This window comes from Phalacrocorax carbo, chromosome 8 (genome assembly GCF_963921805.1).
Source record: "Phalacrocorax carbo chromosome 8, bPhaCar2.1, whole genome shotgun sequence".
Lineage (NCBI taxonomy): Eukaryota > Metazoa > Chordata > Aves > Suliformes > Phalacrocoracidae > Phalacrocorax > Phalacrocorax carbo.
In genome coordinates, this window is record NC_087520.1 from 25,796,469 (window position 1) to 25,813,091 (window position 16,623).

Here is a 16,623-nt window from a genome sequence, read left to right on the forward strand (position 1 = left end):
TGACCATATTCAGTATTGCAAATACTCTGTGGATGTTGAACTCTTCCTCAGACTAACAAGGAAGGGGAAAAAACTTTTCACACACTATTTTAATGTTTGCCGAAAGGAATTGCTAGATAATCTTTCATATATCAGAACAATATTGATACACTGAAATTAATTATATAATGGTTTCTTTAGCTTCAGGATAGTTGCAGAGTGCAGCCAATAAGGGGTAATGTTTGGAAAATGGACATGTAATCAGAGAAGGTGCTTAGAACATATGTTTCCTACTGTTTTGTTTAAACTGGTGTGTTTTCAGTACCAGTGTATTTTGCTTAGTTTAAGTTTTAGTATAACAGGTAAGTGCATATTTAGATTATAATTTAAAATCTTTTAGAAATGAATTAAACTGAATATTGTTCAAATAGACTTTTCATTTTTCTTCCCCTCCCCCAGGTCTTCTAACATTTATAAATTGTGCCTACGTTAAATGGGGAACACGGGTGCAGGATGTATTTACTTATGCTAAAGTCACTGCTCTTATTGTCATCATCATAACTGGACTTGTTAAAATATGCCAGGGTAAGCTCATAAATTAAAGCAAAGGTTCGTATTTATCAGTTAAACTGAGTAACTGGTCTAAAGACTCTAAAATACCTCTGTATGTGTTATCAAATCCCTCAATACAAGCATAATATAGCCATTTAGAAAACGCCAGTAATATCAATGTTAGGCATTGTCATGATACTATATCACGAGAAGCTATCCTATCTCAGTTGACTTTGAACTGGGTAAAAGAAGGTAACTGATTGCTTAGCAGTGTTGTTCAATTTACAGCCTGCAGTATGGAAAATAAAGGAAATGAAACCAACAAAATACAGAGCTAGCAAAATATGATGGGAGCGTAGAAAGCTGTAAATTTCTGTAAGGACCATACTACTTTACAATGAGATCAACTGAATATTATTTTACAAAACTAATTTTGTGCAAGTCTGAAAGTGGCTGAACTTAAAGCAAAAATAGATTTGTAAGAACATTTAAGTAGATTTGTGAAAAAAACACCTCTTCTTTTTGCTCAAATCCTGAGTTCTGTTAATAGCTGTTAAAAATTAGAAGGTTGCTGGGGTTTTGGATTTTTTTCTTTTTGTAAATTTGTGTGTGTTGGGCATTGTGCCTTCAAGTTAGAGGAATTCTGAACTACGTTTTGTTCTTATCCCTTCTTTGGGGGGAGGATTTATTGGTGTGTTTGCTTAAAAAAATTTACCCTGCTTTCAAAGCTGTCATAAAGGTCTTTCTCTGGCAATCTAGTAATTTGTGTCCTTTGCTCTAACCAGTTATTGTTGAAAGTCCATGAGCAAAGTAATTACTGTGAATGGAACAAGAATATGCATATGTGAGCACCGTGCTGGAGTGTTTACTCCTTAGCACATCTGCCCATCCCTTGTTTAGTAGTGAACAAGCTTGCTATCTACAAATTTCCTTGACGTTGTCTCCCTTCTGTGTTTCCATCTCAGTAGTTACTCTGCCTATGTCTGTGCCAGGGGAATAGCAAAGTCTGGTTAGGATAAAAAAAGAAAAGGGAAGGTATTTTAAAGGCCTCAAATATTTGCCTGGACAGTTTTGATGAAGTCAACATTTCAAGATGCAGAGTACAGGGCATGTTTTGGAGTTACATAGTTACTCACCTTTCTTGTATTTGGTGTTTTTGTATATGTGTCTGCACATGTAAAATAGTCTGAATATAGAAAACTGCCATTGATGAGCTTGTCTTGACTTGCTTAAAGAAAAAAGATGGCACAAGTTCTTACAAGTACTGGTACAAAAAACTTGTGATTCTTCCCTTGGGAGAATTTTACCTCAAACAACAATATTTCATGCTCTGTTAATTGTTCTCAGTTTTTTTTTTAATAGCTAAAACTTAAACATCCATTTAGTTTTGGGTTTTTTTTTTGGTCAGTTAACTAAAATCAACTGTAATCTTTGTTTTCTGTATGGACTAAATAATTGAAAATTTAAAATGATACAGAACGATAGAGTGGATTATTTTATAAATATATATATGTTATAAGCAGTACCCTTAGCTTGAGTACTATCATTGCTAGTTGGTTGTAGCTTAGTCTGAACTTAACATTCCTGAACTTTTTGTGCCATTGTGGACAAACTAGGTGTTTAATTATAGAACAGTATTATCCACAGAGCATAATTTTTAGTAGTTTAAATGCCATGCTTGTTCTCATGGCTGAAGAACAGAGTAGAATTGGAAAAAGGGCTTAATGAGCAGCATTGAAGGAATTAGGTTATCTGAGTGTTTTTTGTATTTGTGTGCCAAGCTGAAAAAATTACTTGCCATATTTTATTGTCCTGTACTTCATTGCATCTCTACCACACACAGGATATTCATCGCACTTTGAGAACTCTTTTGAGGGATCCTCTTCTGATATTGGAGACATTTCCCTCGCGCTCTATTCTGCCTTGTTCTCTTACTCTGGTTGGGATACGCTCAATTTTGTAACAGAAGAGATCAAGAACCCAGAAAGGTAAACGATTTGAGCTTTCTACTAGACCTGGATAGTTCCCAAGTTGCTCGTTTTGTGCCTGTCTTTCATTAATGAGTTCTGAGCTTATGCAGAAATTAGTAGAACCCCTCTGTACTTAGATGGTAAAGCTGTGAACAGCCACTAGCAAAGATTTACTAGTTTTAAACTCCATTTAAAAAAAAAACCCTAAGAATAAATAAGTCTAGATGATTGCAGGATGGTGTATTCAGTGCTTGATAAGCTTTCAGTTCAAGATGTTGCTATGCTTTATTACAATAGGTGTTAATATTGCAGTGAAACAGTTACATTGTAGTCTGTGCTGTGTTTATCTGTGCAATAATTCCGATTTCATATTTAAGAATGTTATTTTTTCCATTAATATATGCTCTAGAAGTGTGACTGACTAATCTTGTGAGTCTGTAAGCAGACGCCTTTATGTTAAAAATGGAATCCCATTTGATCATTTTTACTTCCTTACATAAGCAAGAGCTCAGATGCCCCTGCCACCCCTGAAACAATAACAAACCTCTGCTGCAACTGAAAGATAAAGAATGAAGGTGGTTTTTTTGTTTTTGTGTTTTTTTTTCTCTCAATTCTCCCAACTGATACTGACTTTTGCAGTTTGTTCTGCTACCCGAGTTCTATACTGTGCATTTATTTAACCAGGAAAGTTATATATTAAAAAGATAAAATAGCAGATACGTATTTTAACTCTAAAAATAGCTATTTTTAGTCAGACTGAATTTCAGGTTGACAGTGTTTCCTTAAATTGTCTTGTAAAGATTTGCTTCACGTATTCAGAAGAGCATGCGTTTCGTGTTTGCATCAATCATTTGGTCCTTCAGCTTTTTTTTTCTGCTGAAAGAGCGCCCCTTTTGAGCGCTGTTGCAATGCCTTTTCAGCTTTTTAAAGTTAGTGCATTGTTCTGTGTTAATTGGTTGGATGACTCTTGTATTAGATGTATTGTTTTGAAAAATAATTTTTTTTCACAGGATGTTCAGCTGATGAAAACTTCTTTAGATTAATTTGCTATTTATAGCAAATGCCTAATACAATACAATTCTGAATACAAGCTTCATTTTTGGTAACAATTGTAGCTGATAAAGTGAACTTCAAATTTCAGCTTTCTATTTTGACAGTTCTTGGGAATAATGAGATGTTCCAGACTTCTATAAAATTCCTCCAAGAATTACATATTTTTCATATTCACTTGACTGAACAAGCACGAGGAGACTATGAATCAAATGTTGCAAACCACAAGTTAAATTTGAAGTAGTCCCTTGGCTTTAGTCTTGGGTGATGCAAAGTCCTTAAAGTGCCATTTCAGCTTTTTATTATGTTACGTAACATTTCTGAATTAATTTCTAAGTGTTTTTCTAATTCTTTTCCTTCTCTGTGCTGAGGTTCGCGGGTCTCTTACTGCGAGCATGCAACCTGGAAGCAGAGTCACAACTCCCAGTTACTAATTTACTAATTTATATGGTGGGGAGGTGTGGTATGTGTTTGTTTTTCTGCTTCCACAGCATCAGACGGACCCAGCTGGAGTTTTGGGCCTCAGAAAACTTCCAAAGTGCATTTCACTTTTCTGCTTTTTTTTTGGGTTTTGTTGGTTATTTTTGTTGTTGTTACTGAAAACTGTGTTCATGGCAAATGCTCATCCATGTCACCATGCCATGTTTGATTTCAAACTGGGCAAATGTGAGAGTTACACTCTCAGTTCTGCTTTCCCTTTTGAGACACTTGAATACCCCTACAAGCTTAGGGGAAAGAATCAGGCTGAGAAAACCCAAAGCCTAAAATTCAAAGTTTGTTTCTGCTTCTGCTCTGCAGAGTTTCTCCCTGTGCAGCTGCAGACTTAGAGCTGTGAGTTTATCTCAGCTTCAAACTAAATCTTCTCTGTTTACCTCTAGAGGTTTGGAGTGTTTTCATTTTACTCTAAGCTTTTCTTGTATTACTTTCCAGACATGTGTTTGCTAGTAAGATTCACCACATCCAGAGATTCACAGCTGCGCAGCGATCTTGGATCTGCCCTCTGCATCTCTGCTTTCTGCAGTGACGCAGCCCAATTAGCTTGTTCTCTGCAGTGATGAGTGCAGATGGGAAGATCGGGGGGTTGGTTTGGTTTCGTTTAGTGGATCTCCCTGCATCTGTTCTAGAAGTAGGTGCTAGAAGAACAGCAGCATTCCCCAGGGAGAATGAGTGCAATGACTCAGAGCTCTGCCCCTTTGGGATCTAGTTGTGGAAATTAGCAGAGCCAGTAGGAAATAATTTAAAGCATGTAAATTTGAAGGCTATTATTACTGATCTGGAAACCCTGAAGTTGGTACTTGAAAAGCAGTTACATAGAATCCCTTTTTACACTTAAGTTTTAAATTATGCAAAAGAGCCCCCCCCCAGTATTCTGTATTAGAATTTCTAGTTTTAAAAGAAACTAAACTCTTCCAGAGATATCTATTTTGAAATCTTTATTCTGTCATTATACCTTTTATCTGTAAGGTAAAGGATGCAAATAAATAAGTTCATTCTGTTATTAACGGATTTTTTTTTTTTTCCCTGGGTTGTGGGGTTTGGGGTTTTTCTTTGTCTTACAGGAACTTGCCACTAGCTATTGCAGTGTCTATGCCAATTGTGACTGTTATCTATATTATGACCAATATAGCTTACTATACAGTGCTGGATGTCAAAGCCATTCTTTCTAGTGATGCTGTGGCAGTGGTAAGTTGACCATGTGGTATTTTGCTATATTATTCACTTTTCACGTTTTAGGGATGCATTTTATTTTGAGGAACAAAACAGGAAAAATCCCTAGTTTATTATAGTACTTCACTGAATACAGGAGGACGGAACAACTCATCATCAATAATTTAATCTTAAATAGAAAAGTAGGTAATGAAATAATGTATGATAATATGTTATCAGATTTATTAAAACAAGCACAGATGCATCTTGTTAATGTATTTTGCAAAGATGCTAAACAGACTTGTGCACTTTGAGCTGATTCTAAATCAGACTCATTAGTACATAATTGTCTTCTCTGTTCCTTCACGCTGCAGTATTTAGAAAGCTCGAAAGATACGCAGAACAGTTGCAATGAGCTACATTGTACTGAGCTAATAATTGATGCAATGCATATCTGTAAATAGATGTGTTGCAGCTCAGCTATGACAAAGTTTAGCTTTGTATCTCCTTTTTAATAACTTAAATCACTGTCTTGCCAGCATTGTATTCATTCCAACAACTTCTAATATTTTGAAATTAATTATTTTTGTCTATGGATCGAAGTTTGAATCCAATTAAAATATGTAAGCTTCTTAAAGTAAAAGCTGGTCAAAACATGTTTTATACTTAAAGCTAATCATTAAATGAAAGTGAAGGGGTTTTTTTTTGCCCTGTAGCTAGTGAATTAATTTGATAGTTCTGGTTACTGTATCCTTTAGACTTGAGACTTGGAAAATCTAATCTTCTTTTTGGTTATTTAGACTGGAAGAAAATAAACAGCTTTCCTCCCTTTTAGGTTCCCAATTGGCTTCTAAAATTTAAATAGTTAGAGAATGGACAGAAAGTTTTAAATACATCAAATGAAGAAAGTATTCACCCTGTTCCCACAGAGGATTATTGTGTTTAAAAACTGGCTTAGGAAATCAGCAAACTCTTGTTTCAGGTATTTAGGCAGATGGTTCAGCAAAAGCACTTACTTTCTTTCAAACTTGAGAAATACTTACATTTAATGTAAACTTTCAAAATAGTTTATTGTAAATACGGGATATAACAAGTTATTTCAAATGTAATTATGCAGATGTTTATTTCAAACTGTATTGAAAGTAAATAAATGTTAATTTTTTGCCTCTTTTTAGCTGGAATATGGAAACACAAAGTTGCCATAAAGTATGTTGTGAAAAACTTAGTAAAACACTTCAGAATGAAACAAAACAAGACAAGGACAGAAAATATTTAATTTTGAATCAGCATATGCTAAGGGTTAATAACATCTCCAGGAATATTTATTTCTGTTGTAGGCTATGGTATCCTATATAAAGTACGTCCCAGTGTCTCATAATGGAATTTTAATTCTTGTCTGGAATTAATTCAGACAAAATTAATTAATCCAGACACAGACCACTGTCCATCCTGACTTCTGTAAAGTAATACACTACTGTTTGGGTTTTTTTTTTTTCCTAACAAAGACTTGGAAAATATACTCCTTTGACAGCAATGAAATTCTGCAATCCAGCCTATCCCCTAAGAGTATTCTGTGCCTACTCTACTGCTCCTGGCCTTTGTTGTCACAGAGGTTGTTACACCCATTTGGTGAATGGGATCAGGAAAACTGATCCACCCTGGGAAATGGGGGGAATGATTCACCGTGGGCCTGTCCAACCTATGTTGCTGTACACAGCAAGTGGTAGCACTACAGTGGCAGTGACTGGCCAGATAAAGGACGGACGATGGATGCCCGAACCTTACTACACATGTGAAACCCAGGCCTAAAGTTTTATTATTTTATATACACTTCATTTAGTTGGGGTTTTTTGACATTATTCTTGACCGAAAGTGAGTACATATTTATTTTTGTGTGTGTGCATACATTTATGTATATACAAGTGCTGTGTAATTTTTACATGAAATTGTAATACTCAGAACTGGACAGATTAGGTCTTCCTCTCTAGTATAGGATGCATCTGGACGTGGTGGAGGAAAAAGGAAGGCTTAAGAATGATACAAATCCTTAGTCAGTCTAATTGCATGCAGAGATACTGCATGACCAGGATAAGAATGAGAAAATATGTTTGCAATTTCCAAAATTATTAGGGAATTTACTTCTTGTGCTAGTTTTAATGCAACTTAACTGAGTGAATGACTTCGGAAGTCTAGAGCTGTGCCTTTTCACTAGATCACAGGATTCTCTAATACTTTCACTTAAAAGTTTAAACAGCATTCTATCTATAGGTGTTTTTGCTGAGACATCTGATCAGCTGGCAAACAATGGTCTTCTGATTGCCACTACTTATATCCCTTTTAGAATCACAAGGTGAAAGTGCAGCTGAAGTCTGATACTTAACACGACTCATTAAAGATTCCTTTTCATTGCTGATATGAATTTAATTGTCCAGTTTTATGAAACCAAGTATAAGCTTGATCTAATACATTAGCAAGTAGTGTGGACCTCTGGAAGGATGCCTGTAGAGTGGAACAGTTGACACTGAGGACTTGATTTGCACAGTATACCCTGGGGATATTTTACTTTGGACTACCTTTAATGAGGTCCTGTGGACTGAATGCTTGCATGTGGTTGGATGGCAATAGGTATGCTCTTGAAGTGCATCCTCCAATTTAGCCTGTTCTAAAAGGGAAGCTTCCTTTGCCTCTGATGCGAAATAATGTGAACCAAAAAGCAGTATGTGGCAATAATTGGGAGAGTTGCCTCAAAAGTGCACCTGCAGTCTGAATTAAAACACTCATAATGCACCCACAGTTTTCTAGTGAACTGGGGAGGTGGGAGTGGAAAAGAGCTAATGACTGTAATGGTCTGTATTTGAAAACCCTCCTATAATACAGAAATGTAAAAATCTTCATGTTAGGAATCTTTCTTGGTGGTCAAAGGGAATTTTATCCTCAGTGGAATTTTTGAGAAGACTTAGGGCATTGTGGTCAGTGAATGAGTGAAGAAAGGAGATGAGAATTAAGCCATTCAAAAAACTAATCTGATGAAGATGAGTCACTTTGGTCTGCTCACATATTTGACATGTGATACATGATACAGATTGCTGTAGTTTCCTTATCTCCCTCTATGTAGTTGTAGGGTGAAAATCACAATAATTATTTTTTTAAAGAAACATGGTAGTAATATTACTGCATTTTACAGCCTTTTGTATAGTAAAGCAGCAGTTAAATTTATCTTCCCTTGTTGCTGTTTTGGGAGGGAATGGAGTAGCTTTCTTGTATTCATTTCAGTCAAGACGCTTTGAGCTGGAAAGAGGGAGTGAAGCTATTTCCAGTTTTTAAATGATGAGAGTAAAAGTTATAAGTAAAAGAAATACTAATAATAGTGTATCTTTGCACATCACCTTGCATACTGTTTTTCTTGGTGGCTGGGAGGTGAAAGAAGTCTTACCAAGGGATAGTATGGAACAAAATGATAAAATGGCCTTCTTTTACTTCAGTATTAGTGAAGTACCACTTCATTGTGGTATAGTCCCAGTGTTGGGGCTAAGAAACTAATTTTTTAAGCTCTTCTGTGTTGAAGTAATTTAAGTAATACAGCAACAGCTAGCTTAGAAGTTCTACAAATGCTCTTCAGGCAGTTGCTGATCATGTAAAATTGGTTCCTTTTTCAAAGATTCCTGTTGGAGTTTCACATATTACTTCTGGTTTACTTTCTTATGCAAACCATCACAACATGTTTTATGCATATGAAGCAGTTACTCCATAGCACAAACACACTTAAAATAAACAAGTAAAAGCAGAAATTTTGTCTCACCTTCTCCTGTCACTGAACAATTATTTTTTTGTGTCTGAGGGAGATGTTGTATTTTTTATTTGTGAAGAGGGCAGGTGGCTCCACAAGAACTTTTTGGGCTGCGTCATCATCTAACAGGAAAGAACATAGTGGCTGCCAGTGCATAGCTTGTTACCTGCTTCCTGTGTTAGTCATGTCTGGGGTTTTTTGATTGAGTTCATATAATAGGTGATATTTGCAGCTTACTTCTTTCACTTGCAAAAGCTAAAAATTATTCCTGGTTGAAGCAAACAGTTGACCCACATAGCTGGCTGTCACCTTTCTTGGAGCTGTACAGCTTTGTAGATTGAGGATAAAGATGACTTCAGCTGCATCTTGGAATACCATCTTGCAAGTCCATCATTGATCAATCCAATTTACCCTGGTGTACTCATGTTCTAGAGCAGACTTGCTTTGCTTCAACGTGCCCCCTCCCTTGATGAAACAGGAATGTGGGAGGCTCTGTGTTTTAGCCATTTTATTCTTTGGTATATAGTTTTAACAAATGATGAGCCTCTTTCTTCTAACTGAATTCAACCAGAAATTCTTAAGACACCTTTTGGGTATTATTTCTCTCACTTCATTTGGCCAGTCACTGGCTTCTTTTCTGAAGAGGAAAATCTGCTTGCCTTTGGCTGCTGGTGTCACGTCCACCTTCTTGCTTGCAGTGGCACCTCCCAGTAAGGTTCCTTTGGATGAAATGCACATTCTGTACCTTAAAATGGAAGAACTATTCATTAGGGACAGGCAGTTGCTTTTAGAAGACAGCTGTTTAGTAAGTCATTTGCTTGCTTTCTTGGAACTAGCTGTAATTCACTACCAATGCAGCACTCCTGTTGCCAGTTGTAAAGAAGTTCTCTGGCTTTGGAGGATAAGCTGAAAAGTTGAGCCAGAACTTGAGTGCTACATAATATTTTCAATATGAGAAAGAGACTTTGGAAAACACTGAACCCTTATTCTACAGCTAGCTATTAAAAATGCTAAGAACAGGATGAACACCTGAGAAGGTTTAGATGAAGAGTCTTCAGCACCCCCATGAAGACATAAATGAGACTGTTTTACTGTTGGAGCTGGCATCTGATATCTTAATGTGGGCCATGCAGAAGAGATGCGTTACATGCAGTAGACGTGCAATATATGAATGCAGTAGAGTAATGCATTGTTTAAGATTGTATTGAGTGACCTAAAGATGAAGAGAGTTTCATGCTGGACCTTGCACTGCACTGGAACGTTTTTCTCCAAGAAAAAGTGTTGCCAATAATACAAGGAGAGATTTATGTCTGAGTAGAATCAATCAACAGAATAGTAGTTGAAACAAGAATTACAGGAAACCTCAACATATAAATTGCTTTCTTTTGCACCTTTACAATTTTCTGACTCTGTTTTCAGTTGATGGAGATTTCCTTTCTTTAATATATTTGATGTTAAATCTAATTTGGTCAAACTGAACAGATGTCATACAGTATCTTGACAAATGTAATCTATGCCAGTGGAAGCAAACTTCATCCACTCAGTGCCTTTTCTGCATGTATGGCTTCCTGATTGCCATAAATCATAGTTTCTTTGTTTCCTTAAGGAGGTAGCTCCTTGAAGGCCTGAGAAGCTAAAAACTGAGAAAATGGACTGTGGTTCTGACTGCCAAATTTTCCTGTAATGTGGGAATGTATTTATACTCTGCCTCAAGAGAAAAGTCAAATTACACTTCCAGGATACTAGTCAGATTGTTCATATATATTAATCTCCTTATACTGCTCTATATGACTTTTCAGGGTAAGAATGTTATAGAACTGAACCCGGAAAAGCTCACATGTGCAATAGGATCTTGAAGTGAGCTACATGAAGAGGCTCTTAGATGCCTTGCAAGCCTTCCTAAAAGAAATACCTCATAATCTTTGGGTATAGTTTTGTATACGTTTCTGATTCACGTTGGACTACTTCCTCTTTGCATTTATCCATCCGATCATTACTGTTTAGTGCTTTGTCAGCCTAGCATGTGCTTGCAGCTCCATATGCTTTCAGTATAGCCCGACATTTTTTGTGTGCCTCTAAATGCACTTTTTGTGTGCAGCTAAGTGTGATGAAATGGTTCTCATCTTGTGACTTGTAACATAAACGTGGGTCTTTCTAATTGTCTGTGTGCCTGAATTACTGGGTGTGAGGCAGTATCCTGTGTATTTTGCTGAGGCAGCTCTTTATTCAGGGTAATTCCTGCTGCTTTTAGTTCAACCTGTTTGTATAGAACTGTTGCTTGGACCTTTAAAAGGACAATAAGGTGTTCTTGCAAACAATTCACAAATTACCAGCTGATGATCATGAGATCAAACTAACCCAAGATAAAACTAAAATGCAGTTAAAAACAGTCATTCATGTCCTGAAACAAGCTGTGATTCAGTTTTTGACCATTCTTCTGGGAGTAATGTAACATTTTAGTCGTGACGAATGGAGGGCAGTTCAGCTGAGAAGTGCATGATGGCTGGAAGCTTCTTCCTTCATTGTTATTCCCTGTTGATGGTTTGGAAAAAAAAAAAAATCAGAACTATGGGGAACAGTTCCAGGTGCATGTCTTTCTACAGTGTGTGTACATATGTGTATATTTTACATGTCCAATGGATGGGAGGGCATAAAAGGACTTTATCTGTAATTGCAAGCGCTTTGTCAGCCACTGAATTCTCTTACTGTCTCCTAGCTGTTGGAAGCAGTTACAGTTCAATTCTGGAGTACAGGACTATTCAAACTATAGCGGAGATGACAATTTAATCTCTTAATCCTTCTTGCTCTTTAGACTTTCTCAGAAGAAACTTGAGAAGAAGTCCATCCCCATAGTGGTGGCTTTCTCCTGTTATGGTGGACTAAATGCTTCTGCTATAGCTGCCTCCAGGTAGGCTCCTCTGTCCTTCTCCGCATACCCTTGCAAATGCTCCATTCTTTCCCCTGTTGCCAGCTCATTTGTTTTTATAAATGCACTTCACTACTCCCAGAAGTAGTGGTAGTTAAAGTGGAATTGGTCAAGTGCTTAGTTCAGAGCCCAGGCCTAGGTTATTTGTGGAGGATCCATGATTATACAATTGTGGTTTTAGCAGAAAGCAGCCACTAACTCTTCTCCCTCCCCTCTCTCTTTCTCTTGGTACAGTGCACGTGGTGTATGTGCTTGATAATTTGATTGCTTTTTGCACTTCTCTCTGCCATTCTTTTTTATGCAAAATAACCCTCTGACACATGCAGAGTCGAATGCTTATCGTAGCCACCCACTTTTACTTACACTTCAGTAATGCTGCAAGAAACACTGGAGAGATCTTTGGTTTTGTCATTGTTCGCAAGAGAGTATAGCTCAGCTTTGGAGAAGACATTCCTTGGCACCTGTTAAAATGGGAGTGTTGTAGGATTTATAGATGTGTACTCTGAAGTATAAAAGTGTGTTTACTGTGTGAGTAGTAATACATGAACTTGGCTGATTTTTATGTTAGAAATGAGGGGGGATCCCTGTCAGAAAACACGTGCATAAAGGCAGGTGGGTCTATGCTTGGCATGTTAAGCTAGATAGTACCACTAGAAAGTTTAGCCAACCTTCTGGTACCTTTCAACTTTGTTTTGCTGAACGATCATTTTGCAGGCAGATCTACTTGGCAAACCAAGATGAACTTTCTAGATAATTCTCAACTAAAACACTCTTTTGCCTTACCTCGGGCAGGAAAAGTTAAGCTCTTGAAGTTAACGCTCCACCCTTTGCTCTCTCAAGAATCCCAGCTATAACCTTAGAAAGTACATTGGAAATGACATTGTTTGGTAAAGGCTGTCACTAGGTTATTCTCTCTTTTGAAGGGGCTGACTCGTACAGATCTAGGGAAATTAATTATCTGATTTTTGAGCTGGATCAACGGTTGTTACACTTCATACAGCTTGCATCCAGAACACATTGAATCTATACTGTCTTGATCTGTGTATAATTTGTGGCAGTGATACCATAGCGTTGCCTTAACTCTTCCTGGTTTTTACTTCTCATATGAGTGATTGCTGCTTTCCAGGATGTGTGAAACAACATTATAGGATGGAAATGGGCTTTGAGTTAGTCCCACATCTGGCATTCCACACTGGCCCATTACTAAATGTTTCAAAAAGAAACAGGAAATGCTTGCAAAGAACAAATGCGTACCTGCCTTTTGAAGGAAAGAGTTTATCTGAATGACAGATTAGCTAATTTGCATCCTGCAGCGTAAGATTACATTCATACATTTTCTCTCTGTTCTTTAACTTCAGCTGTTAATATTACTTATCTAAATGCTTACCCTTTAGGCAACCTTACTAAACATCTTAATTCCCTAACATCTTGTTGAGTGAGTTCTGTATCTTAGCTTTGTGTATTTAAAAAATCCTCTAGCAGTTTTTTGTGTCTAGCAATTTCACTCTGTTTGGCTTCAGAAATCACCAGTCAGGTTTAAATCATCCTTTAAAATATTACAACAATTGCCTATTAGAATTTTCATCTTGTCTTCATTCTTACTTGTTCTGGAGAAGTCTTAATTCATTCACTGAGTCATTGTGAATTACATTCTGCTTTGGGAGACTAGGTTTCTCAGAGCTGCTTTTAGATCCAATACAACCTGAGAGAAGCTCTGTGGGTTCTAGTAATTATTTATTCTTGAGCAGCAGAAATCTTTTACATACAATAATGTAAGTTAATTGTTGCTTGTTCAGTTTCAATTGACTGAAAAGGGGTAGTCCATGATATACAGAACGTATTTCTTATGGCATGGTCTTCTGCTAAATCAATGTTCTGATTTCAGCATAAAATAGAATTCATACATGGATTAGTTCTTCTATACTTTTCTCATGTTAATTTTTTAAATTTCTGTGGGAATGTGTGTGTGTGCATTTTTCCACCCCTGAGGGAAGTATTTAGTATGAAAGTATGTAAGTATGAAAGTATTATATTTATACTAATATGTATAAACTAAAAGAGCTCTGGAAGAGATGTGCTTTAGTAAGAATAAGGGTGACTAACACAGCTGATGGACTGTGAACCTTTTGGCAAGGTTCCCGTTGAAGTGATTATACCCCTTTGCATTGTCCCTTAGCAGCAGGAAATCCTATCTGTCTTTGCTGAGGCTCAACTAAGTTACACAAAAGGACAGAATAAATTTTGCTTTTTAATGTAGATGATGGTGTAGAGCTAAGCAGAGCTGGATTCTGAAACTTAACCTGTATAAAGTACTGAACAAAGCACTTTGTCACCCCAGACAAAGAACAGGAAACTAACCAGCCAAACTTTGCTTTATGCCAGTAATTTTTTCTGCATTTTATGGTTTAAAGATTGACATTATATGCAGGGGTTTGCCTACAAAAATCAATCATTCATTTAATGAAAAAAAAAGTATCTATATTAGGTAATATAGGCTTTTTTCACCTACAAAAACATTCAGAAAACAGATCACATTGCACTGCTTTTGGCAATCTTGCTCCTGGAGTCATTAAATAAAAAATTGACTACTGTTAAATCCAGATAACTTTATGTGCTACAAACAAAGGCCGTTTCTGAATGTTAATCCACTGTGACTGAAATTCCTGGTTCATAAATGTTACAGTGAAGACCAGTAGTTTAAAGGGGAGGGGAAGGGGGAGGTGTTTCAAAATCCTAAAATATTAAAAACTGAAGAAAATTTTTGTAATATAAAAGACAGACCTGCAGAAAGCTGAACTAGTATGTATTTCCTTTTCTGTCTGAGAATCTTGAAATTGATAAAGCAAGAAAAAGCTAAGAAAGTGATTTAGAGAAAGGTTCATAAAATGGTTTAGATTACTGCTACTTGCTGAGATGTAAAATGTTCTAATACCCACAAAATCTTTGGAGTTTGTTTCAATACCACTTATACATAAGTATGTACCTTTCTTTTTCTATGATAGTGATTTCATGCTGCCTAATGTAGACATAATCCTTTTGCTACCATGACTGTTAGATTGCTTCTCTAAGAGAAATCATGGAAGTAATTTAGCTATCAGTAGGTAGAACTGGGATAGGAAGGCTTCCACCCACATCTTCTGAACACAGCATGAGCAGATTTCTGCTTAACTCCAAACATGCTAATGTTCAGACATGTACAGTGCTCAGACTGAGATGGGATTTAGTAGCCGTCAGTCTTCATGTATTAAATTTCTTGATTTTTCAAATATTTTGTCTGATATTCTAAATATCTCTCCCTTTTTTCTCCATCCAGGAGGCTGAACAGAATTTACCAGTGCAATATATTGCAAATTATTACCCATTTTCATTATAGGTCCCAGATCACTGGCAATCAATGACTCTTACCACTGCTGTGAAACTTTGATGCTCCTGGCTTCTTGGTTTCAGAGCTCTATCATGGAAAGTCACCACAGTTGGCCTGCAGTATTGTCTAGCAACATTAACAAATGACTGCTAATAAGATACTTGCTGTCATTTGCCATGTTGTGAGAGCAGAGCCCAGAGGCTGTGCTGGTGGAGCTAAAGGAAAAGAAGATGTTGCCTAGGAAATTGAAAAAGAATAAAAAAATAGTTTCCTAGAATAGTGTCTGTAAACAGTCAGTATGATGGCAGCTATGTTTATCATCTGCAATATGACACTTCCCTTTTTGGATATGTAATAATATTTTTGTCCTCTATTCTGTAGTCACTATGTACACCTGAGTTCTGTAGTTCAGTTAGATAATAAAATATATTAGCATTGGTGAGAAAATTCTAAATACATTTTGTTTTCCTTTGTGAGCAGACAATGTGAGTTCGGGTGCTTGGCTAAAGAAGTTTGTGCTTACTTAGAATCCACAAATAAATAAAAAAGCTCTGTGCTTCCTTGTGTAAGAACAATTTTTGGATTGTTCTTACTATATTACTGTTTTTCCACACAAACTTAATACAAAAGCTTTGATGTCATTGTTTTACATATGCCTTGTTGCATATATTTTCATGTTTCCTTTTTCTTTTCCCTTTCATTAGACATTTGCTGACCAGGTATTTGGTATCTTCAGCTGGACAATTCCCATTGCTGTAGCCTTTTCTTGTTTTGGTGGACTTAATGCTTCAATTCTAGCATCATCAAGGTAGTGTATATCTCTCTGTGTTTGACAAATATTCGTAAGTATTCTTATGTGTTACTGTTATGCTCACCTATTATGAGAGTGGCAAAAATACTTTGTAACAGAACCTGTAATAACAGACCTAAATAAACCTCTGTGTGTGTACATACACCCTTAACACTGCCTTACTTCCCCAAAGCATTCCTAGCTGTATGCAGAATACAATTCTAATGAATGTTGTCCGTGTGGTGAGTCCTTAGGCCTTCTGATTATTTGGATTGAGTTATTTTCCATTTTACTTGATACAATAGTTCTAGCAAGTTCTTGTTTTCAAATGTATTTACTTAAAACTTACTGACTTTTAAAAGTCACAATCTTTAAGGTTTTTTTTCCAGGTAAAATGTTTCAGAAGTTGCTACTGCTCTTAAGCTGCAGTTAAAAAGTTTAGGATACAGTATAGAAGCTTTCCTCTGAGCACTGATTATGGATGTGACTAGTGAAAGTTTAGTCAGGCGTTTTAACATCCTTCCATTGAATGTATGCACAATGCCTCTATACTGAGAA

The 16,623-nt window shown here is 36.6% G+C and overlaps 1 protein-coding gene across 3 annotated transcripts in view; it reads left to right on the forward strand.

Moving 5' to 3' along the window:
- The window catches only part of SLC7A6 (solute carrier family 7 member 6), a 30,820-nt gene that overhangs the window by 10,247 nt on the left and 3,950 nt on the right, over positions 1–16,623 (forward strand). For all 3 annotated transcript variants that reach the window (XM_064459332.1, XM_064459331.1, XM_064459330.1), the window contains exons 3-6: positions 439–564; positions 2,375–2,519; positions 5,111–5,234; positions 15,980–16,083. In XM_064459332.1, the coding sequence (XP_064315402.1) occupies positions 439–564; positions 2,375–2,519; positions 5,111–5,234; positions 15,980–16,083 (499 nt within the window). The remainder of the gene's footprint in view (positions 1–438; positions 565–2,374; positions 2,520–5,110; positions 5,235–15,979; positions 16,084–16,623) is intronic.